This window comes from Pleurodeles waltl, chromosome 5 (genome assembly GCF_031143425.1).
Source record: "Pleurodeles waltl isolate 20211129_DDA chromosome 5, aPleWal1.hap1.20221129, whole genome shotgun sequence".
In the NCBI taxonomy this organism is placed as follows: Eukaryota; Metazoa; Chordata; class Amphibia; order Caudata; family Salamandridae; genus Pleurodeles; species Pleurodeles waltl.
In genome coordinates this window covers 595858921-595885491 of record NC_090444.1, presented here as the reverse complement: position 1 = coordinate 595885491, position 26571 = coordinate 595858921, and the positions used below count along the sequence as shown (strand labels likewise).

Sequence of the window (26571 nt, the reverse complement as noted above, 5' to 3'; positions counted from 1 at the left end):
TAGGCACTTGTGGGCTTTGAGGGCTCTCTTCAAAGCCTCCTGACTGAGTCTGGCCTTGTAGGCCTTGATTTGAAGCTATTGACTGAGTCTGGTCTTGAAAGGCTTTTGCCCTAGGCTACTGAATAAGACTGAGGTGTTTATAGCCATGTCCAGGCCATATCATGACTCATCTGGCACAGCAGGCAAAATTCAGGACTTGGGAAGCAAAGACACGATATTGCCCATGTCTACATCTTGGAAAACTCAACATGTCTGGCCTCATATTGCACCTAAAAATAAGGGGAGTTACACATGTCACTAAGTTTACCCAGCTTTTCATGGCCAAGAACTCCGACTCAGTAAATGTACAAGCACTATCCACCTATTTTGAGACACCAGCTCATGGCACAAAAAAACAAAGTTATTCAAACTATTATATTAACTATACAGCAAACCACTTTACAGATCGGTGCTTGGGTCTGGACCAAAGGACAGATTAGTGTTCTACAAAAAAACATATTTAAAGAAAAAATGTATCAATTAGTAAATGTAGATAATGCTTTGCCACCATGTCATCTACATCAGTGAAATGTGAAGGGGGTAGGGGGTCAAGAGGAGCAACATTTGGACTTTTAGGGCATCAGTGCAAATAAATAATGGTTCAAATTGTTCCTGTGTTTTCTAAAGTAAATAATATTACTAAATAAAATACAATGCTAGAGATTTTGACTCTTAAAGATAACACAGTTGACACCTGCTGCCACAGATGGGTTTTGAACCCTTGTGCAGGTAGATGTTTTTAACACCAAATTCCCAAATGCTTGCCCCTGAGCTTCTTCTTATTGCCTGCCTAACCTTCTGGAGGAAAACTTTATTAGCAACACACAGGCCTTAGTGTCACCTTCTATGACTCCCATTATCCATGAAGGAAGACGGCCATGATATAGGGAAGCTTTGTCAGGCTACTCCCATGGAAGTCAGTATGGTCTAGGGGCTAGGGTCCTGGCTTCCAACCTGCCAAATGTGAGGTGGTCAGGAGAAGCAACATTTAGGGCCTGATTACGACCTTGGCGGATGGGATACTCCCTCACAAACTTGACAGATATCCCGTACGCCGTATTACAAGTTCCATTATATCCTATGGAACTTGTAAAACATCGGGTGGGATATCAGCCACATTTGTGACGGAGCATTCCATCCGCCAAGGTCATAATCAAGCCCTTAAACTTTTAGGACACCACCGTAAAAAAACAAGTTTGGCTTTAATTTCTCTTCTGTTTTCCAAGGTAAAAATTATTTTAGTAAATTTTAAAAAAAACACAACATTGCCGATGTTAACTTCTAAAGATACCTTGATGCCACAGGTGGGGTTTGAACCTTCAGACTGTAGGCCTCTGTGACACCAAAGATCCAAGCACCTGCCTTTGAGCTATAGCTCCTGGCATGCTCAGACTCCTGCAGGGGACACTATCAGCAACAAACAAGCCTTTGCGTTACTGCCCATGGGTCCTGTTGCCCATCGAAGAGAATGGCGGAGATATAGGGAAGGTTTGACAGTCTACTTACATGAAAGCCAGAGTGGGTAAGGTGCTGACTTCCAACCAGCCAACCAGGAGGTGGAGAGTAAAGGCAGGGGGAGGAGCCAACTGCGGTCAGCGGACCTGAGCCCAGTCTACTGAAGAAGGTTACTGATTGCGATAAAGCAGTGGCTCCAAGGACACAGATAGGATGGTACTTATGCTGGGGACCCATACATTTTTTTCACTAACCTCTCCCCAACCTATAGTTTGGGGAAGGACTCAAATTTGGAGGGGGGGTGGATTATTAAAATGATAGGAGGGGAGGGCTGAGAGGGGTAATAGGAGTCTCAAAATGATGCTGAATGTGGGTTTGTTTGGCTACCCCTTATGTTTTTATTGTTGCTCCACACACAAGTTTCACGAAAAATGGTAACGACTAGGGGCTGGGGTTTAGGAACAGACTCTGGACTGTTTTTTATAGGCCCATGAGGAGGCACACCACAGTCCCACTGTGGTTCTGGTATCGAAAGGGGCAATAAGGAGCATGTGGTGGGATTCTTTGGGGGAATGGGGGGAGGAGTCCCAATGATTTTATAGCCCATTGCGAAGCAGATAACAAGGTCTCTTAGGATGGTTGAATTAAAAGCAGTTATATGAGGTACTGAATGAACTGAGGGACTTTAATACGTTTACCGTCCATAGTTCATTTATTGCCACCTATTTGGGACCCTTGTAAAAGTACGGTGCAGTTGACACTGCTGAAAGATGTCCTATGAGGATTAGAAAGTTCAGGCATGTGTTGGCGATTTCTAGTGCAGTACCCTTAGTTTCTATGGACCCACCACAAAAGTACATCCAAAAAAGTACATCCCAAAAAGTACAATTGGTGTGGTGTGCTGAATGAGGTTATATGAGATACAGAAACAGAGGTCAGCTCGCTTCCAGTGACATTTGGGCAGTGGTCACCTAGGCAAAGTAAAGATACTCACAGAGAGTGGGTATAGATGGTGACGTGCATGCAGAGATGCCTGCTGTGACATCTGAAAACACCAAAACTCGGTAAACAAGAGGGGAGAAGACGAATAAGGCAGGGAAAGGGTACCAATGAGAAATGGTTAGATGGGGCACAAAGATTAAATACAACATGCTAATAGGCAGCAGTACATAGATTGGGTTTGCGGTGTTGGCCAAGTGATTTGTGCTCCTTAGTTTAGTTATTCCATCAAGAAGGAAGGCTACTGTGAGGAGGCCTGTGGATGTGTCTATTGAAGAAGCGTAATCAGGGTGTGCTGAAAGGGGTTGGAGCACTGAAAGATGGGCATACAACGTGTCACTAAGGAATGAACAGAGACAGAAGCACCTGAACTACTCAGAGGATGTAAAATGAGGGTGAGAGGAAGGGGGTCTGTGGCCTCTGAAAACGTTGGAAACTGAGAAAAATGTCCGTGCTTTGGCATGAACAGACCAACTGTGTAAGAAAAAGCAAAGTGGAAGAGGTTCTGTGGAAAAGATGTGAGGTCAAATGAAATGACCAGGAGCTTGAATACGACCACGAGTGCTTTTGAATTTTAAAGCTTTTTCTTTTTTTGTAGAAAATGGTCCAGTGTATGCCTGCTGTGAGGAATTTCTGCTCAGAATCATATGGGAAGAGGTATTGTGGACCCTCATCTTTTCTCCGTTCCATAATTTTGGTCATCAGGTACAACAGTGATTTTGCAGGTTGCTTTCAAAAACAGCTCACATAAATAATGACTTGACATAAACATATGTTTATAGCATAAGGTCACAGAATACAGTCGCACGTTAATCGCGCATTCAATTTATTAACAGCCACTGTGTAGCAGAAGATAGACATCTGTTAAATGGATGACTGAAACTCTAACAAAGACACAGAAAAGTGGTCAGCGTTTATAACATTTTAGGAAAAACAAACAAAATCAATTAGCAAAACACCCTTTATGATTTTTTCAAATCTCTTTAATTACCACCCCTTCAACGTGGTGGCAACAATATTTACTTAGGTCATCCTTCAAGACAGACTTGGTGAACAAAATGTGAATCCTAGTTCCAAATGGAGCATGGAAACCAGCAGCTGTTATTGTTTCCAGAGTAAAGTATCTTTTTTCCACATGAAATCTAAGTTGCATCAGACTTCGATTCTTATTGCAAACCTTTATGCTAAGCAAGTATGGCATATACCTTTCCAGAGTACAAATCGGGAACAATCCATCTGTGATTAAACAATTAAGTAACCCGCCAACAGTCATTAACAGTGAACGCAGCTGGCCAAGTACATTCCACAAGAAACAGAATACCTAATTGAACGTCTTAACCCATGTACTCAACGTGATACTTTGACAATAAAACGGTGCATTGCTGTGAAATGTGAACCTAGGTATGCTCCTAATAGCCATTTCCTAAAATGGTTGCATGTGATGCTGATTGCGTATGGCACGAGGATACCCAACCACTTGATAACTGAACAGCACAGCATGTGAACCTAGAAAAAAAAATTCACACTGCGAGACAAAATGCTATCATCCACTTGGCTCTCCCATTGTTATTTCCCTCAAATATCAAATTTCTTATTGCCATGCAGAAGGCCTGGTTATTGCAAGTTGACGAAGGCCATAAATACATAGATTCAACAGAGAACTTTGAAGCCTTCTGCTATGCCTTTTAACTGCTGCTTCATTATGCAAACACGATGGTGAGGGCCCCACACAATCATTTTAGAGATAGGAAAATTAATTTCAGTCCACTGAAGAACAATGTCATAGTCAAAACACATTCTTCTCTCTGTTTTCCAAGATTTCGTCAAAGATCCAACTTTTGTTAAACTCTCCAGAATGTTCCATCACTTCAAAAAGTCGTTGATATTGTTCCGCAGTGACATGACCTATAAGAATGTTTTCAGGCAGCTCCAGTTGTCTCAAAAGGTTACGTCCATGGCCTGGAATCCACGTTCTGAAAGGTAAAAATACAATAATGTGGATGTCCATAAGTGAGCACTTTTCAAGCCTCTAAGCTTCCTAATACCACATGCAAGTTGCTAACCTCTATAGGTTCTTATACAAACTCCAAAGCCAGCCTTCTCAGCTTAACAGAATTAAAAGTGAGATGCTATCAACCAGAACAAAAACATGGTTGGCACACACTGTATCGGCTTATGTTGGCTTGTTTACCATGTTTTGCTCCCCGAAGGATAAAGAAAAACATCCTAGATGCAGGCTGAACAATATCTCTCTCAGATCCGCAAGTCTGTGAGCTTAAAGAAATGAAACATAGTGGGTTCCTGGGAGTACAAAGGAAGTGGGATTGAGTGCGTAAGAGCAAGGTTTCAGCAGGAAACGGATGTCAATGTGAATCCAGAAGTGAAGAGTTAGTTATGCGGCTGGCTGTGGATGGTAGGGTCTTGTTTCAAAGGGTTGATGTGCCCTTTGAAACCGAGAGCACAATCTGTCTGAAAAGGCTGTGGTAAGTGGTGGAGGGGCAACGGTGAACAATGATGGGGACTGCCTCTAGGCTAGCTCAAAATATGGCATACAAACCTGCACTGTCGGGGAAAGCAGAGATCACAACAGAGGGATTTTTAATGCGCGTGTGCTACACTGAAACACCAGTTTATCACGAAATAAGACCTTGTATACTAACCCGGCACTGCTCAATCAGTGGTTTAAGACGGAATCAATAAATCATGATATTTAGCAATGCAGAGTGAACTTTTAAATAGGCGCGGAGGGGATATGGCTTATAAGATTTGCACTTCAGAACGAACTGCCATCTACTAAACCAAGAAATATATTGGAATGCAGCAAAAGCTATAAAGTGACTGATGCATAAGAATCATCGTCAATTATCAGTTAAGATATAAAAGATCCACACAGAAAAATAGGGAAAGGTGGTTGTTTCCGTATTTTAAAAACTATTCTTGAAGGAAGCTACTCCCTCTTCAAGCTCGAACGTTATACTCAGTGAAGGTTCAATCATGAAGATGACAGAAAATGCACCCAAAAGGGGTTCCAAATATAATGGTCACACTTGTCTCTTTGATGCACGAGCCAAGACCTGCACATCTGTGCACTATGAAAGCAGAGAGCGTAGGAGCATGGCCTAACTTAAGGATACAGAGATGAATGGTATTTCCAACCTCTCAATGAGGAAAAATTCACCAGAAACCACAGTTTTTGTTGTGTGCTCAGGAACTGCTTTCAATGAGCCTTGCCTTGCTAGATCTTTAGAAATAAAGTCTTTAATACCATGCCTTGATAACTTCTTTTTAAGCCACTGGGAAGTTTATGGACGAAAAATGGCACTTTCTGTGATGCCCTGTGCAGTAGGCCAAAGTCCAGGAGCAAGCAATGCTGCATCACACAAGCTACAACTGGGAACACAGCCTACAAGGAAGCAATTTCAGATGGTTCAAAAACATTTAGAAGGCCAAAAAAATGAAAAGGGCCTGCGAATTCCTTCAGAAAATTCTCACTACTGAACACTTGTCTGCCATTCGCTTTTAAAAAAACAAAATATAAACTACCCTTCATTAGAGGCGTAAATGGTTATTCTAAATACAAACAAAAGCATTCAAGTACATATCTTTTTCTAGAATACTTACTCTAGTCTAGTAATTAATTTAGCTGTCCGTCTTGCAAAGCACTGCTTCATCATCACGACAAAAGTAGTAGAGTTTGCAGAGGTTAGACTGTGTGAGAACAAATCCCTCCGTGGAGTTATTCGAACCAAACAAAGGTGTTCATTTGGGAGACGCTGAAATTGCAGAAGGAAACAATGCATTACATACGTATTTATTGTGGGATTATTACATGTTCTTAATTAAGCATACTATGAATACATCTTAAAATTATTCACTGTGGCAAAGGGTGATATGTGAACACAGCAAACTGCAACTTGCACCGCACTTCCATGTGCTGAACTATGGGAAGCACTAAAAACATTCCAGGCTAATGTTAATTTAATGGTGAGTGGGCTTACTGTATACTATAATTTCCTTAATACATATGATAACAAGTGCTAGGAGAGAGTGTTTTAGAAAATGGAACAAGAAACAATTTGAATAAAGCCGCACCGTTACCCAGTTACCCTGAAAAGGGACCAGTAGTTGAGACAGGAAAGTACAGGGACTTGCAAGGATGTCAAAATATGGCTGGACTCCAAATTACTTACACACAGTGTATTCCAGAAAACTGGGTGGCATCAAGAGAAATCAGCCTACTTGAGAGCCATCAAGGAGCAGCCAGTGCTGCAGAGGGTCTCCTGGTCTCTTATAGCTGATTTCTGTCAGGAACCACTTTAGTCTGGAAGGAGATATACCTCCCGTGGTGACTGTGCTGGCACACCTGAGACTGCAAGTGCTTGCATCGGCTCGGTTTGGGCTCCATTTGCTGTGGTAACCGAGATAAGAGATACAGCTACTCTGAATAGAAGTCAAAGAACTATCTCTTTATTCACTACACAAGTAGGGATAAGGACCTCAAAGAAAACAAGAATTTTGTATGCATTTGACTTAGCAAGGGTTCACCTGAGAGGGACATGCATGATAGAAATCTGCAGAGGTAGCACGACAAAGGAGAATCGTAACCAAGATTAGTGAACTATATACACAAATGAATTGTGTAGTATTAATTAATGTTGTGTGATTAAAAATGACTATCTTCCTAAAAGACAATCACCGGCTGGCCACTGAAGTTATTGTGTCTGGTAAATGACTGTCGAGCTCGTGCACCCCACACTATTTTTCTGAGAAGCCTGTGTCTGCTCGTCCTCACCACCTTTAGAATATTATGTGGAAAAGGTCGTACTTGGCCCAGTCTGCAGAGCCGAGGAAGGATGAGTCTGTGACACAAGAGGCAAAATGCCTCAACCACCACAGTTGGGGTCCAGTTGCCCAGTTTGCCCTGTGGCCCTCCAACAGGATCTAACGAGGAGTGCATGATCTAATGTATGGGAGTCACTACTGCAAACTTTGCTCTTTTCATGTGAGTCTTACTACATGACAAGGGCCACTTCATACGACTTCAGAACATGTATACCATGCTTAGCAGAAATCAAAAACCTTATACCATTTTTTGTTAAAACCTACAAGCCCAGCCACCAGCACTTTGCCATGCTCCAAGTGGTGGAAATGGATTCCAGCAGAAGTCTTGTGTACTCTGCAGAACCCCAGAAAGGATGGGAGCCAGAATGCAGAGTGGCCTGCAAGCCCACTTTGGAAAGCACCAAAGGTAACATCTAAAAAGATATCTTCCAACAGCTGTGCAGAGGGAATGATCTTGATGCCCCAGGTAAACTGTCGGGTGAGTCCCTGAAAAAAAAGCCTCAATGTGGCAACCTGACCTTGTTCTGCCTCATCTTTACGAATCTGTTCGTAGCTAGGGTAAGAAGGACATCTTTAGTTGACTCCAAGAAGCCAGGTAATACAGTTTTTGGTTCTAACCATTGAACAAGAATATGCTCTGCGTCTCAAGGTCCAGTGGTTCGCTATTACATGGTCAGTAGTCCATTCTTATTATATCTTATAGTACGTTGTCTGTGTCAATGAGGGTTACCAGTCTTTCAGGTCTTCCTTCTTGGGCTTTGAGACCTCTTCTCAAAAGTCATCGTGACCGGGCATTTCGACAGGCCTCAGAAGCTAATTGGCCACTAACATCGCCTGCTTCAAAGGTGCAGGTATCAGATAATATCGCTGAGGAGACTCAAGCTGCATGTCTGGGCCCTCTGATGGAGATTTGCAGTTCTCTGGTGCTAGAAGCACAATCCTTACACAATGGCTTGAGATTGATCAATGGTGCGATCAGGGTTGAAATTGAGAAGGACAATGAAGGCAAATGACACTCTGATGTTGACCAGCGATGCTCTTGATTTCTACATCCTAAACGTAACTTATTGCATCATCTAACGAGTGCCAGTTACGGCTTTGGCTCGGTTACTCCTATGGATCCCAAAGGGTGTCAGAGTAGATCCCACTAGGATCAAGGCACATAAATCACCCTGAGTCTTGACCTTTTTCCAGGGTGGGACCATAAAGTAGAAAAACCTTTCTCTTATGCAGAAGGAATACTTCAGCAATCAGGCACTCTATATTTAGTTCACTCTCTTTTGATACAATCTCTTGCATATGTCACACACTCTTTAATGATGTTCAACTCTGAAAGATAAACCACATAAAGTGCGTGTTCATCATTCCACCACAGAAAAAAATATATTGAATGAAACTGAAGCCAAGGAACCTTCTAAAATAAATATCTTTCAAGTAATCTTTCATTACACATGGATATAATCCAAAACACAATGAAAAAGGTTAAAAGGGCAGTTGTTTGACATCTATGTAAAGAGAAAAATAATCCTCCCATCATCAGGAAAGATAAAAACAGAATTGGGCAGACAGATACAGAATCCATATCCAGCAGGAATGAAACAGGCATGGAACAATACCATCATACAAAACAAGTGGCATGTGTGTGGTAGCAAACAATAGCACTTGGATCCAGATAGTGACATAAAGCTGCTGCTGGAGGATTTACATTCAAGAGAGTGCATCTAAGAGAAACACTAGTTGAGATCAAATATAACTTTCCTTTACTGCACTGAGAATTCAGCCACCAAGCATAGTACCGAACTTCACAAACATGAGGGTGTATGCTGACTTGGTCCTGGGCAGTAATGGCTGGCTATAACAAGGAGGAGGCTGCATGGCATGGTACTATGCCTCACCTAGGACCAGAATGCATCAGACCACTCTCTACCCTATAGGCCAAGGGTAAGATTCCGCACATGAACTTTTGGAAAGCACCAGCAGGTATAGAACAGAACAGTGGACAGGTGAAAGGCCGCTGGGCACAGAAAAGAGAGGCGGCACAGGCACATTTCGCATGCATGAGTTGCACAAACACCAAGCTCTAATAGTAATCTCAAGTACTTGCCTCTTTAGAAAACCTATCTAGGCAAGATCTATGATGTAGTGCTCTAGTACTGGCCACTCGAGTGCATACTCCGAAAATAAATCAAGAAGAAAACGACTGCATTGGAAAAGACTACAGAAATGGCAAGTCATTTTACTTTATCATTATGAGTATCACTAGTTGTATTGCTTTTGCAATGATAATGGCAATAACTAAGTTTGCAACTGTTTATAATTGAGTGGGCATGTGCTATGTCACATACAAACTATGACTAATTCTGTGGTCCATGTACAGTGCATGAACAATATTGAATCATAACTATTCTTAGACCACTAATACAACTAAACAAGCTACTCTATAATCCTCCTACAACCTTTGCTTAGATGAAGTGTTTTCCTTAGTGTCCACTGTACGCATATGAAAACTTAAGACCGAGAATACTTAATACACTACAGGACGAATATATTCTAAAAAATTCATATAAAACCACTGTAATAATCTAAATATTGCCATTTGTTCTTGGTAAAATTATTTTGCCAATCAGGCCGGCATCCAAGATTTCTATACAAATCTATATTTAATAACATGCCCGTGGATGTGCATTTTAAACGTACTGCACGTTCTGCTGGTATGTTATGTTACCTGTATCCAAAGCGATATAATGCAACTGATGCTAACTGCATTAACTCAATAACCAACATCTTAAGGGAGATACAGTAAGTGCACCTGACTGCTTCCTGGTCAAAAATGTAAAGTTTTGTGTCTGCCTTCACAATAAGGAACATAGAAAATATGCTTTTTCTATTGTAATCTACATGCCACGCAGACCATAAAAATCCAGTCCCCCTAAAACCTGGTCCGCCCTCGGGAGACTGATGGGGGGAACTCTTCACAGGGGAACAATCAGTTGATACAACATTTTCACCTGGCAACAAAACTACTATCTAGGCTCAGATTTACTAGTCAAAAACTCCTCACACAGTCAGAATTACATATTAATATATGTTTCAAATGGAAAGTCTAAAGCTACTGTGTTTTTCTCCATAAAAACGTTACTTAAAATGTTTCTGGCAGTGCCCGGATACTTTTGAAAAAGTATTTGACAAACGACTGTAGAGAAGCTGTGAGAATTTTCATGGGGGCGAGTGTATCTTTTTGATTGCGTACCACACCTGGGTACAATGTTCACATTTTAGGCAACAGCAATGTGCAAATATTAGCAATGAGGATATGGAAAATAGAAGATAAGGGCATGACTAAATTCATGTTAAACGATGCAGAACAAATAACACAAGTACAATCAGTGCACGAATATTAAGTTCATTCTACAACTGACAATATAATTAAAGTAATACCTACCGTGCTTTTTGGTATTACAAGGCCCCCCATCCTTGAAGACGTTAAAAAAGACGACCACGGCTCCTAAGGAACAAAGAGAAAACTCATGTAAAGAACTTCAATTCACAAAAAATATAACACCTGCATTAATAAAATGTAAACCGTTCATCAGAGCAAGAATATGAAAGTTACAGAAAATAAATAGTTAAGAACCAGCAATGAAACTCCTAAAAGCGTGCATAGCTAAATACACCTTTATTCCCATTTGTAAACTACATACACTAGCTGCTGAATACTTGTTAATCAACTTCAATGTAAAGTTCTAAATGCCACCAGGGACTAACAGGGGTGTGGAATTTATTAAAATATCTACTTGTCCAGGGGACAAGTTGCTTCTCAAATCTACTTGTCCTGTAAAAAGATCTACTTGTCCCTTTGGTGCCATGTAGTGTGGCGACAAATTATGGCAGCAATCTCATTATGGAAGAGCTCTGATAATAGCCTCTCTGATTATGCCAGAGCTACTACCATAGTAGGACTTGAATACTTGCAGTTTCAATCCCTACTGTAGCAATTTCCTTATTTTGCCACCTTTCTGCAGATCTGCATACTGGGGCTGGAGGACGCAGTAAGCAATAGTTCCAGGGCTGGAATGCCTTTGAGTCTGCAAACCTACTAACCTGCATGTTTTAAAGATTTTCACCAGCTTCTCTCTAATATTTTCCCATAATAAGAAAGGTTGGACATTTACTCCTGACAATGGCAGAATTAGAACTTCTTCCAGGGTTGGGAAGAAAGTGGCTGGAGGGAAAATGAACTTGCAAATGCTCAATAGATTTTCACATGAGCAAATCTACACATCGTATTTACCCATGCTAAAATACAGTTCACAAATATTTTATAGGGGTACGACATATACCATGGGTGCACTTTTGTGACTTTAAGAATTTGGGGCCACATGTAGGTAGGTTCAGATTTGCGACCCGCAAATTGCGAGTCAGAGCGACTTGCAATTTCGCAAATCCGAATGTAGGATGGTGTCCCTGACACCATCTGTGATTCGCAAGGGCTTCGCAAATGCCCACCTCATGAATAATCATGAGGTGGGTCACAATTTGCGACCCCCCCCCCCTTGCGAATGGCGGCCCTCACAGGGATGGTGGCCTGCTGGAGACAGCAGACCACCATGTCTGTGACTGCTTTTCAATAAAGCATTTTTTTTTTTTTTTTTGTAATGCAGCCCGTTTTCCTTAAAGGAAAACAAGATGCATTACAAAAACGAAAAATGAAACGTTTTAGTTTCATTTTTTCAGAGCAGGCAGTGGTCCACAGGACCACTGCCTGCTCTGAAAAAATGTTTACAGTGACATTCACAATGGGGAAGGGGTCCCATGGGGACCCCTTCCCTTTTGCGAAAGTGTTAGCACCCATTTGAAATGGGTGCAAACTGCGATTGGTTTGCGCCCTCGTTCGCGGTCACAAAACAATCCTACATTGCACTGCGAGTCGCAATTAGGAAGGGAACACCCGATTGCGAGTCGCAAACCAGTTTTACGATTCGGTAACCAGGTTACCGAATCGCAAAACTGGGTTTGTGCATCTCAATGTGCTTTTTGCACATCGCAAACAGCGAAAGTCGCTGTTTGCGACATGCAAAAAGCTACCTACATGTGGGTCTTGGTCCCTAATTAGGTCTGGTGTTAACAAAGACATTTTGTTTTTATTAAACTTCTATTTCTCTCTCTTTCGGCTGGCTTTACTGTGAGTGATCGCATTCTGCTCTTCCACAAGGAACATATTGGCACACAAAGTAGTTTTGTTCAGTGTCAGGAACTACAGTGGCAATCAGTGACGTAACGAAACTGGAGTGTGCCCCTTTGCAAAGAACATGGAGGAGACCCCTCTCCAGACTCACTCAGGGCAGGTGCTGTGCTGAAGGGGCCCCCTGGAGGGCGGCTGCGGGGCCTTTGTTATGCCACTGGTGGCAACGTGTGCTTTTAGAGTTCAAAAACTTTTTGGGTGGTTTTTCCCAGTGTTTGTTACAATGTTGAGGGCCTGGTAGCTCCCACAACAATAAAGTGTTACAAAAGCCATGTCAAAACAAGACACGCATTGATGAAACTAAAAGACTTATAAAAATAAGTTGGATCAGTTGGCTTTGTCAGTGTTTGTTTATTTTTATGCTTCCCATAATCGTGTTGAAAATGGTTACACTGATTTTCCATTAGAAATATTTTTGGGAAATACTAGCATGCATCAACACATTTTACTAAATGACACTTCATTTGCATCTAATCAGAGAGCATTCTGGGAGCATTATATTTAGCCTCATAGCCTAAACTTTTCAAATATGTGTATACACTTTTTTTTTTTTTTTTTACTGGAACCAACGTCAGTAGTGAAGTGTGACCTTAAAACATTTATTTACAGCACTCACCCTAATAATGAAGACTTTCAAATAATGAACCATAAATACAAGTTCGAACAGCATTATCTTTTGGAAACACATTACCTCAACTGCAGAGAGTTCCACTCTTTGTAAACAGGCAGCCAAAGGGTTTGTGCTGCAGAGGGTTGGGCCTACTTGTCCCAAGGACAAAGTAAACATAAAAACTTGTTGCCCTTGACCCCAAACAAGATGTCCCGGGCGTCGGGCGATAGGAATTCCACATCCCTGGACTAACATTTTGCAATTAAGCACTACACCAATACAGACATTTAGCTACACAGTCACGTGATCTGTTGATTACGAGTTGAAACAGACTTCCTGCATTTAAATGTAGTTCTCCAGCTGAGGTGTTCAACAAACGTTCTTGCCCTAAAGATGACCGGCCGTTCTTTAACTATACAGGGATAAGCTGCAAATTCAAGTCACCTAAGCATGCAACTGTCTACAGTGGACTAGGTTTCCGGAAGTTTTCAAATATATTTTAGTAATGGTTAAATTCTGACAGTAGATGATCAGACCAACTGCATGGCTTTGTCTGGAAGCGAAAGACCATCAAATCTAAAGCCTGGATTATTAAAGCAAACTTACATTTTGAACAAAGCCTATGCGGGGAAGGAGGCTTGGGGAGATGGTGAGCGGGTCTGGGAAGAGTGAACTAAAAGAAGGAATATTAGGATTTAAATACGACCTGGGACATCTTGGTGGGGACAAAATTGGGCAGCTGCACATTAGTCATCAAGTGTTATGTCATCGCCAAGGCACAATCTATTTGGAGGAACGTCAGAGGGAGCTGCAATGAAATCCTAAAGGTAGCGGAGGTGAACAAGAGTCTGGTGGATATAAAAGATAACAGAACGTGATGTTCCTACATTGAGCAGCAAAGCTTCAATATACTGAGGTTTCACCAAACGGTAATATGCTTCCCTAAAAGGCAGGCTATTTACTTTGTGAGCAAAGAAACTTATCCGATAGGCCACATGCCCAACTGATCAGATTGCTAGACACATTGCAACTCAAAATATACGCCTTACATACCGAATCATCATGATGGAGCAGTCACATAAATGTGTAACTTGTTTTATATTGAATAACCTATTTAAAGAGGGTATTTGCCTCTGAAATCTGAGGACAATGAAAGGCACAAAAAGTCACTTTAACCTAGCAAGGCAAGAACCCTACTAATACTTACTATGTATGTCATGATGGCAGAGAAGGGGTGAATGAAATTAACTTCTTTGAGACAAAAATAATACAGTGGGTCTGTGCAGAGAACTACACAATGTTTACAATACGTCTTATATCACTCTTGACTAAATTATCAATGGAGAGGTAGGAAAACGGAAATATACCACGTCATGTTGACACCAACTCAAATAAGGCAGTGACCTGACATTTCACCTAAATTTACTCTTACTTGCTAAACTGAAAATCTTCAGATATGGCAGATATGGTCCGAGATTCCATAACTCAACCAGGTCACGTGAGTTTTGTTAATTGACGGACACCATCACATCATGTGAAACAAGTTATGCAGCAATTCCGGTAAACGATGAAAGGAGATGGCTTCCCTTCTTTTTTTTTTTTTAAGTCTTTGGCAACAGAAATGGTCCCCGACCAGAGTGATCACACCTTTGACAGTAAGTACTCTGCCAATCTGGAAACGATCAAAACATTAGAGACCTTGCTGGAAAGCTACTAAGTAACCCAATGGTTAAAGTAAAAATAGGACAAACTATGTCACATGCATATCCTCTAGAGGGGACGGAACATCAACACTCATGGAGGGATGTACCAAGGATTTTGGTACATCTACATACCTTTAGAAAACTCTATGGCCAGTAAAATGGTATAAAATAAGAGAGTTCTCGTCCCTTGCAGACAGATAAGAGGGCTACAAAGGTCTGAGCACTAAAACCATTTAGCTAAGACAGAGAGTACCTACCTGGAAATGACAAACTATGGAAGGGGCTTGAATAATGTGAAGCTTTTTATTTGGATTCTGGGGCAATCAGGGTTCCTTGGGAGTATCAGTTGTGCGTAATGTGGTTTACCACCAACATCCCAAGGTCTCAGATATTACTGCACTCCAAACAGACACCAAGTTCTCCATTTGCATTCTTATTCTTATTCTACAACAGTTCCTGAGTTGGGCATTGAAGGCTTAGAATAAGCAGATAGATGTAGGTTTTGAATTACTATCACACAGTAAGTCCACACGTTGACAGTGGCCCTGACCCAGTATAGCATCAAACATGCCCAAAAGCTCACCATCCTAACCTATCCCTAACTGTAACCAACGTTTAGGGGTACAAGGTACACCACGATTCCAAGCTCCTGTGTTGGAAACTTGGGGACACAGTGCACCATCAAAGTTTGTTTAAAATTCACAAGATTGTGGAGTCAATGATCTGGAAGTCAACACTTACCAGAACATGGCCTGGTACAAACAGTTGAAACCCAATTGGAATCACAAACTTTAGGGGCCTTTGAGTGAGAACAAGGCATGGTATATTTCCGTTTTACTGCCTGTCAACTGAAAATGTAGTCAAGAGTGATAGAGGACCTGTTGTTAACATTGTTGTCACAGATTAATGATTGGGCAGAAAGGTATAAAATTATCCCCTTGGAGCAGTCAGACTTCAGGAGAAATCATGGCACAATTGACAATATCTCGGTTTTGCAAGTAATTAACAAACAATATGTCTCTCAGAGGGGGGAAGTGATCTACGCAGCCACTGTAGACTTCTCCACAGCATTTGATAAGGTAAATCGTGTCTTGTTATGGAAGAAGTTCCTAAGACTAGGCATGCCCGGTATTCTCTTTGATCTTGTGGTAGACCTTCACTCCTCCACCTGGTGCAGAGTTTTGTTAGGGGGTGAACAAGGTCTATAGCAAGCCATTCCAACCAAAAACGGCCTAAAACATGGATGTATGTTGGCCTCATTGTTATTTTCCCCGTAACTTTCCGACTTACCTGCGCATTTACGACAGTGTGAGGGTTTTGCCCCTAAATTAGGAGGTAGAATGTTATGTTGTCTACTTTATGCAAATGACAATCATTTTAGATCGCACCCCAAAGGGGCTTAATAATCGTCTTCAAGCCCTGGAACAATACACTGAAGCACACTTTTTAAAGATAAATTGCTCTAAAAGCAACATTTTGTGTTCTCATGGGAATAAAAGACTAAGTACAGCAATTTTTGCTGGACCTTGGGAGCTCAACACCTCTAAAGAGTAACCTCTTATGCCTTTTTGGGTAAAATAGTCTGTGGGAGCCTTAAAGACAGACAGCACATTAAGCACAATCAAAGTAAGGCCCAAACCCAAGCTAACGGTCTGAATGCCTTATATAGTGCAACTGGCAGAAGGCACTTTAAACACTTCTTAGAGGTTTATCGGGTGAAGATACCTCCATCTCTACTGAATGGTATTGAGCATATCGCGGTATCAAAATTGATCTTTCACGAGAAGCTCAAGGGATGTGTCTTAAGAAATATTTGAACTGTAAACTCCGCCTTTTCGGCACCAATATTAAGTCTTGAGTTGCGCTTTTACTCAAGGCCTGGCTGCGGTAATTTGCTGGATGTTTAACCTGATGACGTGCAGTGACGACTCTGAGGTTAGCTGGTCATAGAGCGAAATATATCATCTGCAGGAATTTTCTATATGCCATGAATCATCTACAATTAGATCCTTCTGCAATTTTTACTCTCTCCAGCACTGCTCAAATCCACACTCAGGAAAGCAACTTGGGCGGCAAGTTTCTGCCAGGACAGCCAGGCCTGCGCACACAGGCAGTTTTCACATAATATCCGATTCCTTGAGGACAAGTGTCACACAGCCCTACCTCATCTGGAACATGTCTCATGGGGTGAGAGGATTCTGGCTCCGGCTGCGACAGGGGCAGCTTCCCCTCAATACATTACAAGCCAGATGGTTTGGTTCCTCCGCTATTTGTAATCTTTGCTATAACAGCGTCCAAGATTTGAAACATGTTGTTTTAAATTGCCCGGCCCTATTGCTCCATCACCGCAGGTGGCTGCGCTCTATTTGTTTTACTTTTTCTTTTAGTACTGCTTCCAATTTATTACAAACCCTCCTCATACCGCCTAATGAAATGTTTTGTGTTTCTTAACATTGTACTAGTTTAATCAACTTGTTTACTAAAGTTTAATCCTTTTTTATTTTAACTATGATTTTTTATAAATATGTATTATCTTTTTATGTGGACCTCCACCTGAGTTCCGTAACATAATAAATAAACAAACTTGAAACTTGTAAACATTGTTTAGTACTCAGCACAGACCCATTGATTTATTTGTGTATCGAACCTAAATGGAGAGAGACCAGCAAGTGTGCTCTGCAAAATTAGATTGTATGTTCCCATGGAATGGTGCCAGAGGGCATTATGTATAATGTCTGCCTTTATCGTGTACGCCTCTGTGAACTTTTGCCAAAGGCCTTTGTGCATTTAAATTTAAATATGAGCGCAGACTGAGGTTGGGAGCAAGAGGATTGTATTAAATGTTCCAATGAATCTGTGCGGACTAGCATCATAAGTAGGCAGGCATTAAACGTGAACATGTGCTGATGTCAGAAGGCGTAGACTTTAGGAGCATGTGTGTATGGAGAGTGAGATGTAGAAGGAAATGAATTAAGAAGATATAGAGGAGGTGGTGGTACGTGTAAAGGTCTGTCCAGTCCGTGTAAATGGAGCCCATGCCTATCCTCATGTGTGAAATATGCTTGTTTAGTATGTATGTCATGTGCACGTTTATTTGTTGGAGAATATATGAGACAATGAGTCCACAAACTGAAAATGACTGTGCTTTTCCTGCAGACATCCGTGTGCAGGACATCACGGCATGCAAAGTTTTATAATCAAGGCCCACAATCACAGAAATATGTTTTACCTGCTTGATGGGATGGTGGGGTGGAGGGTCGTTCCATTCCTTTGTTTAGTGAGGACTCCCCATGACTTGCATGAACAACCCTACCTTTTTTCGTGAAGCCTGCAACACTGCCTTATTATTGGGGGTTATGTTAAACTTGTATCAACAAAAAACCTTGACCAATACAAACTGGCCTGAACTTGGACTGCCTGCTCCAGAAGCCCCTAAAACAGTACACAAAGAAGGACTGCAAGAATGTTTGCATTCCCTTCAAGCCACCAAAGTTGAAAAAAACATACAGACCACCAAGTCGCAAAACTCCCCCAAAGCCAGTAACATGCACATCATCGTCAGTTGATGAGAATGTGCATCAGCCTAATGCTCATGGACTGCTAGAGAAAAAAATCTCTGTAGCGCTGCAGTTTGCCTCTTCCGGCTTAGGTCAACTCTAGGCATACTGAGGTGCTAATGTTGAGACCTGGTGCTGAATTGTCGTCTGATGAGAGTAAGTGCCTGACTAGTGGAGGTTCTGCACATAACTTACATGACTGACGGTCTTACTTGGAAAATGTCGCTAAGCACTGACGCTTCCCAATAGGCACAAATACATGTTGTCCAGCTTGTCAGGAAGCATTGCCTGAATAGTGGAGCTTTAGAAGTATTTTGGTTATCTTCAGAGCACCTTCCTCGATCCTCTCCATAACCCCCCAAATATCTGCCCTTCCCCTTATAGAGAACTAGAGTTTGAATGTTAACACTCCTGATTTGGTATGTGTGCTTCTGATGCCTGGACTACTGTACTCTGCTAGACCCATTCAAACTATCTCCCTAGCCCTTACAACTGACAAGATATCACGGTTCAGTGCATTTAAAGTCCGTGTCCTATTGGAACTAGTGAAGCCTTTTTCTTTGATTTGTGGCCATACTATAAAAGAAAACCAAAAAAAAAAACATGACAGTGATTGTGTATTTTCAAGATACAAGTCCCCAAAATGTATTATCTACTGGTGGAAGCCATAGAAGTTGTAAACCCACTACTACATGTATCCATTTCACTGAAATAGATCGACACCATTTGGGGCCATAAGTGGGCTCTAAATGCATGAACTGTGTCCTGCCTGGATAAATGACCCCGAGTTGTCACTGAAGTAGACACTAAGACTCTCAGCACTTTGAAGCTCAAGCACTGACTTTATATGAGTGGCACTCTTGGAGTTTAAGAATTTATTTTGCTGCTTTTGTATAGCGTGAACAAGACTCAAGGTTGTAAGAGCACATTACACAGAAACGAATATCACATCAAGTCAGATGGAGGAGAAAATAAGAGATATATTACAACAGGTAACATGAGAAAATAATCCAATATTCAGTTGTAGCCCCTTTATAAATGATCAGAGGTCCAAGCAGGAAAGCAGCAGGGAATAAAACAGGGAAGAACATTTGCCAGTTCTGTCTTTTCTGCTATTGTAAGTGGTTCAAAAGGTAGCATTGGACATAGCAAGAGTAAGGTTTTCAGTTCCTTTTTGAAAGATGCAGGCAACTGGTAAGTTCATATACTGGGAGGTAAAGGCTCCAAGTAGGATTTCAGCAAACACTGTTACTGCCCTATAGCAGCCAAAAACAATGAAGTACAGGAGATTACAAACTATCAAAATAAATATCCATACCATGAAAACAGGGTTATAATGTCCCATCTTAACAAGATGAAGTTAATTTAAGAATCTAGTCTCCTCAAGACAACAGAGAGAAAGGTTGGAACCAATTGGCAATGAATTAGACCAGTGTTGTACTGGTTATAAAGATGCTACTCACTTGAAACTGTGATACATATCTATAGCAGCAAATGTCTCACGAGAGCAATAAGCAAGTCAGACTACAGTCATCTTATCTTACTTCTGATCATGAAGGAATCAGACTCCAACAAACTTTGATCCCAGTCTGAATATCACAGGACAAATAACATCTCTTTTCCATTTAACTTATGTAGTATTGATTGCACAATTACTGACCTCTCAAGTCAAGAAAAAGACAAAGATTTGGGACTAATTTGCCCCTTCATCACGTAAAATGTATTGCAAACTGCCTTCTTTGAAAATTCATGCCATTTAAAAAAATATTAAAATTACTGCTTTCGTATAGTGTCCATGTTGCTAGTACTTAGAGAGTGGGAAGTAAATCAACATAGTTCAGAGTATCAACCGTATGAAGTAACTGGTAGTTCATACAGGTTAGGGACAGTAACCTAGAGGAAAATGCATATTATCGGACATTTCTATAACCAAGGTCAAATGTCAAGGGGATGGAGGGGGTAGGGACGTTCTTCTGGTCCCAGGTTTAGAAGGCAGTGCTAATAAATGTATATGTTATATATTGAACTGGGGTGGGGAGTCTGCTCTTATGAATGTAAGTAAAATGTATTTCACCAAGTAGTTCGGAGCACAGCTCTGCAGTTTTTTCTTTACAAGGGAGCGAGTTCTGAATTTTACTCTATTAGTAGTCATCAGCCAGTTAAAGGTACCAGACACACCATTGCAAATTGACACTGATGAAGACCACAATGTATTTCAGATGGATAACAGAAGCGATCAGTGAAGGACACATTCTATGCTACACTGTTCTGTTGTAGAATTAAGATCAGCCTGCCACAAAGGTGATCAACAGCAATTATGAGGAAAGCTGCTAGTAGCTATGTGCCAATATAAGGGAAGAAATACAAGTTCAGTGACACTAGGTAACAGGACCACAGGTCTGAGCCAGTGAGGCACAGAAAGCCTACTGGCATCTAGAGTTAAACATATAGATGGTTCCTCAAATAGCCTACAGGACTGCAGCATTTACAGTATTGGACTTCAGGATCTAAACTGTGAAGTGCAACACAGTTGGATTGTGATGAAGCATTTTTACACTCTGTAAGAGCTGGCACGTTGGTGGCTGCAGGAGTAAGATCAGTTTGTTTTGTGGTTTGTTGAGATTAGTAGTCTCCGATGGAGGACATGCAGGAAAGCTACACACGCCAGCCTGACCAGGCAGATATCACTCTCTCCAGAGGCGACCAAATGAGAGCTCTCCATCGTGAGTAGTCTAAGAAAACAGACGTCATATGTCTCCTCAGACCCACCTACCTAAACACACACACTCTTTAAAGGGTTCTACAGTAACAGGTTATTTTAAGAGGCTGCTGTATGATAAAGCACTGAGAACGAAGCATTGCGTTCTGTGAAAATACGAGGACCATGCATTTCAACAAAAGTTTTCATTCCAACACAGCAGCAAGAACTTACATGTTTTCAAAAGCTCTTATGGTGAATAAAACAGCTTGCTTAAGTAAAGAAAGTAAAAATGAGATACAATATTCTTTCATCTGAAAAGGACATAGACAGGCACCTTCTTACTGTAGGGCCCTTCTATTGCAATCAGTCTCCTTATTCCATGTAAAAGTTGTTGTTTTGATGCCTCATGTACAACACCCTAATTCTGGAACCATGTGCTATGGGTGTCCCCCGTACTGGGACTCAGTAGTGGAGACTGGCTCACTATTTCAATCAGTCTCCTTGAAAAGCATAAGGAACAGTTGGATGCTTAACTGGGCTCCTCAGTCCAGCTGAATGTGAACTTGTAACTGATCAGTGATCGGACATCGAGTTACAAGGGCAACACCACCAAAAGAAACTGAATTTGCTGGGTTGGATCATACCAGTTTGGGTGATTTTTAGATGTTCTTTTTTCTACCCGTGGATGCCCAAACATAAGTAGGATCCAGTGTCCCTCGTAAATATCATTTGATCAACTTTAAATACCCTTGTAGGAGTTTAGCTCATTCGAAGAACTAGAGTATTGAGAACATCTGAAGCTCTAGAGGTGGCAAACTCCATAAAATAACATTGTCTTTAGTGCCCCAATTAACTCAATTTTCACACCAGGGAGCCATATTCGAATTTGGAGTTGTATCTAAGCTCAGATGGCCAAGGAGGTGCTACCACCATTTGTTTTTAGGGTCAAGCCTGCATGAGCCATGCGCTTCTGCAATATTGTTTAAAAAAACAAAAGGGCTTGGAGCCCGCACAATGCTTACTATTCCCTAACTTCCATGTCAGTTGTTTGCTGCCTCATAATTACTCACGCAGGCTAGCTGTAACTTCCTATAGCTTCTCTAGCACATGGACCAAGCGCAGACTGATTCTGCTTAATTAGTGTTTCTCTCCGCTGCTCTCGTTGTGATTAAGGTACTTTTATTACATTTTTGCTTGTGTTGATTCTTTCCCCTCCCACCCACTTCTGTGTTACTTCCCCAGCAACCCGTCTCCCAAACATCCCCTGGTTGTCTCTCTACTCCTCTCTATGTGGTTGAGATTTTTTGTCCTTGTTGTTTAGGTGCTTGCTCACATTGTTGGAAGGAAGGACCATCCCGATGCCCCAGCTTTAGAACCCCTTCCTCGCAAGGCGGCTTCAGGTCATAAGTATGCCCTTGCTTTCTATAAAGCTCTTCCTGTCCTGGCTTACTCCAGATACCACCTCTCTCTGAAAACCCAGCCACTGCCACTTCCTTTTCCTTGTTTCCCTTTGTGTATCCATTATTTTTGGCTTCCTTGTCCAACCTCACCACGGTATCACAAGCTGCACTAACTGTAATGAATCACCAAGGTAAGGAAAGTGCAACAGTGCAGCTGAGAGTGTGGGGGAAGAGCAGGCAACACCTTCCAGGACCAACGGGTCTCCGTAAGTGTCTCTCTGGGCTGAATGAGGGGATTGCCAGGCTACTTCCTACCATAAAAGTATGCTCTGCCGGAAGTACACTATCCTGGAAAAGAACGGATCTCAACATGCTGTTTTTGCAGGAGCAATCAGGGATGACAGTGCATGTGAAGCTACTGGTCCAGTCAGCACCCAGTCACCTTCCCCTTTAAAGTAGGGGAAAGGTTACTCTCGTGCACAGCAGCGAAACCTTTGGGGCCTTGCTACTCCTTGCCATGGCTACTGTGCCTGTCTACATGGTTCATGTGTTATCGAGCAAGGTGCCATCACCATGAATCATTGGACCTATTCTGCTGCCATACCAGGAGAAGTGGACATTTGCTAGTGGGCTAGTGCACTGAGCTGGACAGGGGCTCAATTTTTACAGGCATGATGCATTTGCTTCCTCTGAGACGGGACTTCACTGTGGATGTTTATTTCTTGGCCACGCATGACATCTGCATACATCATGAACCTGGGCCTTTACTTTGTATGTGATAATCTTAAACCATCGGTACCTTGATGATACCAAAGTTTGCACTTGCTGTCATCTCTAGGTCAAGGACGTATGGGTGTCTTAATTTAAAGGATTAGCACTAAAAGATGTTTCATGTGCACGGCCACCAATAAAAAAAAAAAGCTCCTAATGAAGTCGACACAACATGTGATCTTGTACATGCAGAGTCCAAAGGAGTGTTTGAGGCTCGCCTCGACAGCAAGCATTGGCAATGCCAATAGGCTTAACGGATTTGCTATTCTTTTTTAGCCGTGCTGTATTGCGAACGTGTAACAGTTTTTTTTTTCCCCCAATCGTGCAGTACAACATGGCTTAAAAACATTGACAATGCCAAAGTACATCTATTTGGCTTTGCCAATTTTTTTCTTTACTTTCAGACAAGCTGGGCTGTCGAACAACGCAACCTAAAAAACAACTTAAAAAAAAAAAAAAAAAAAAAAAAAATTGACAAAGCCAATAGATCTCGCGTAGGTGAAACCATCTATTGACTTTGCCAAAGATTTTTTTCCTTTTATAGTAAAATAAAAAATTTCTTTAAAAAAAAAAAAAAAAAAAAAAGCACAGTCTAGGCACTAGCACAACTGAGTGTTATTTATCATGTGACAATAAAACTGTGTTTTAACCCGACTCCACCACTGGAGTAAAATCGAACTGCTAATCCACGGTAATCTGAGAGCTAAGTAGCCAAAATGAATAACTCTGCTATACACCATGAGTGGCGTGGTACTGTGGCACTGGGACACCACTAGCAGGTGAAGGACCCCATGCTGTTTATTACCCACTGAGTGGAGAAAACCACTCACAGCCCCTGAACCCCTTAAAAGTCTACACAGAAGCTAGTAAACCTTTCATATCACTCTGCAGGTACAAGACCTGCTTGGAGGCAGTACAGAAGGATTTGGCTCAGGGAATTAAGGAAGGCTATTTTCTCCAAGAGAGGAAGGGTGAAGGTTTTTCATACACAAACATCAAATTCTATTCAAATATGTTCGCGTAAAAAGCATATTCTTAGGAAACTGGTCCTAGATACAAAATCATTTTTTGAAGTAAACGTTGGACACACTACACCTCAGACAGTAAAAAAAAAAAAAATTGGGTTAAAAGGTTCCAGAAAGACAGGGCTCAATTCCCAAATCTTCCGCCATAACAAACATTAGAAGGGCAGCACTTGACATGATGGGCAAAAAAATACCTGACAACCTCAACCTCCATGGTCTCGACTATAAATAACCGAATCCCTCACACTAAAGTGGATATGTGATTTTGTGGCACACAGTACAGGCAATTAATATTAGCTGAAATTAGTTATTTCTTTTTTTTTGCAATTCCAAAACTTATCACTAGATGGCAGGACAATCCACGGTCTGCTGGCGACAGCTGATAAAGGCTGCAAAACCTTTTAAGGTTAAGCGCGCAATCGCTTTGACCTGTTGTTAGTATTGTGAGCTTTTAAACACGCCCATCACTTTCACTTGCTCGTGGGCAATCAAAATTCACTTGATGTCATAGGTAAATGCTTTACATGTGTCCCGCCTTGAGGCTGTTTTTGTTACTCCTTGCAGACTGCCCGTTACATGGATTAATGCACGGTTGCCGATATACTTCAGAGTGGGCAAACTATTTTGTCCCTCCCCTTCGTTCTGCATGGTGGCCGTGGCGCTCACAGTGTAAATTCGAGTGGCGGTAGTGTTCAGTTACCTAATCAAGAGTAATTTCTTGTGGCTCTCCCCTTAAAACACTTAAAATTGGTAAATGCTTTATGTAAAACAGAAATCCTCAAAGTCAAAGCGGTTCTCCTGGCACAGCGGGATAGCCAATACAACAATATTCACTGCACTCGGGAAACTCACGCCATAATGCTTAGCCGGGCATTACTTTTACAAATCATTTTTGCTCCTAACTCAGCCTGTGGTGGTCCTAGGACAATGGGACCACCACCAAAGCATTCACGACAACGTGCTCTGTCTACATCATCTTTGGGTTCCCACACTACGTTAGGGGGCCCGAAATAATAACCACTTCCATCATTGCCAGTTTAAGTTCTCTCATGGCTGGAACTTTTGTTTTACAGGTGAGACTAGCTTGTGTTTTAAGGGCCTTGTTTGTAATATCATTGCTATGGGCCTGCTATCCCTGAATATATGCAATGCATTATGCCCTCTATGGGCTAAATATGTGATTACACTGCATACTCAGCATGTGATAGTCCTAGGACAATGGGACCACTTTCAAATAATTGACCACAATGTGCTCTTTCTGTCTACATCATCACTTGGTCCCCACACTGTGATAGCGGGGACGCCAAAATAATAACCTCTACCACAATTCATTATCTTTTTAAGCTTTCTCATGCTTGGAACATTTGTTGTACAAATGGAATGAAGATCTACACTGATCACAGGCCACTGTAACATATGCCTAATGGCAATGGCATTTGTAAAGCTCTAGCTAGGCTGGTAAGACTGCTTTCATAGTTGCAAACATTTTACTTCACAGTCATATACACATCTTGTGGCAAAAATGTCAGGGTACACTGCCTATCTAGGATGACTGTTCGGATACTAGTACTGCTGAAGCAGAATGTGTTGTACCTTCTGTGAACGATACTGTTGAAGGCAATGGTATTGTCAGTTGTCACCAGTGGCTTGACGTAATTGAAAAGGACGCTGTTATCCAGCGAGTTTACAAATACATGAAACGGGGAAGGCCCAAAGAAAGAAATGTCACGCCTGCATTAAGGCCTTTCATTCAAGTGGCCCGCGAGTTATCAATTCAAACGACTATTTTATTACAACATGAGGTTTGTGTTTCCTTTGCCTGCACTAGAGAAACACTAATCAACGAAACCCACTGTGGACGTTTGGGTGTCAATGCCATTTGCAAAATTCTAAACCCGTTTTATTTGTGGTTGTATATTGTGTATGCTGGCCTGTGTATAGGGGTAGGTGGAATTGGTGCAGTTTCATTCCACGGGAATCCATAAAAATTCTGCCAAATTCCGCAAAGGGGTAGAGTGGGCAAGGCAATGTGCCGTGCATACCCCCGGTGCCCTTGCCTAAGTATGTTCAAGGGCACCGAGGGGTATGCAATGCACTACAGTATTTTTAAATGGGGCTGGAAGAGGGAGCAGTCTATGTTTACATCACTGCACATTAAAGTTTATTAAGCAGTGGTTTTCAAACATAGCAGGACTGCCCCCTCTTCCAGTCATTTAAGACTATTACA

General features: G+C 41.7%; 1 protein-coding gene across 1 annotated transcript in view; it reads right to left on the bottom strand.

Annotated features, from left to right (window-relative positions):
- Positions 1-3298: 3298 nt before the first annotated feature.
- The window catches only part of TFB2M (transcription factor B2, mitochondrial), a 69594-nt gene continuing 46321 nt past the window's right edge, over positions 3299-26571 (bottom strand). The window contains exons 6-8 of the mRNA XM_069234445.1: positions 10778-10840; positions 6115-6266; positions 3299-4466 (exon numbers count right to left, since the gene is read on the bottom strand). Of these exons, the coding sequence (XP_069090546.1) occupies positions 4280-4466; positions 6115-6266; positions 10778-10840 (402 nt within the window). The 3' untranslated portion in view covers positions 3299-4279. The remainder of the gene's footprint in view (positions 4467-6114; positions 6267-10777; positions 10841-26571) is intronic.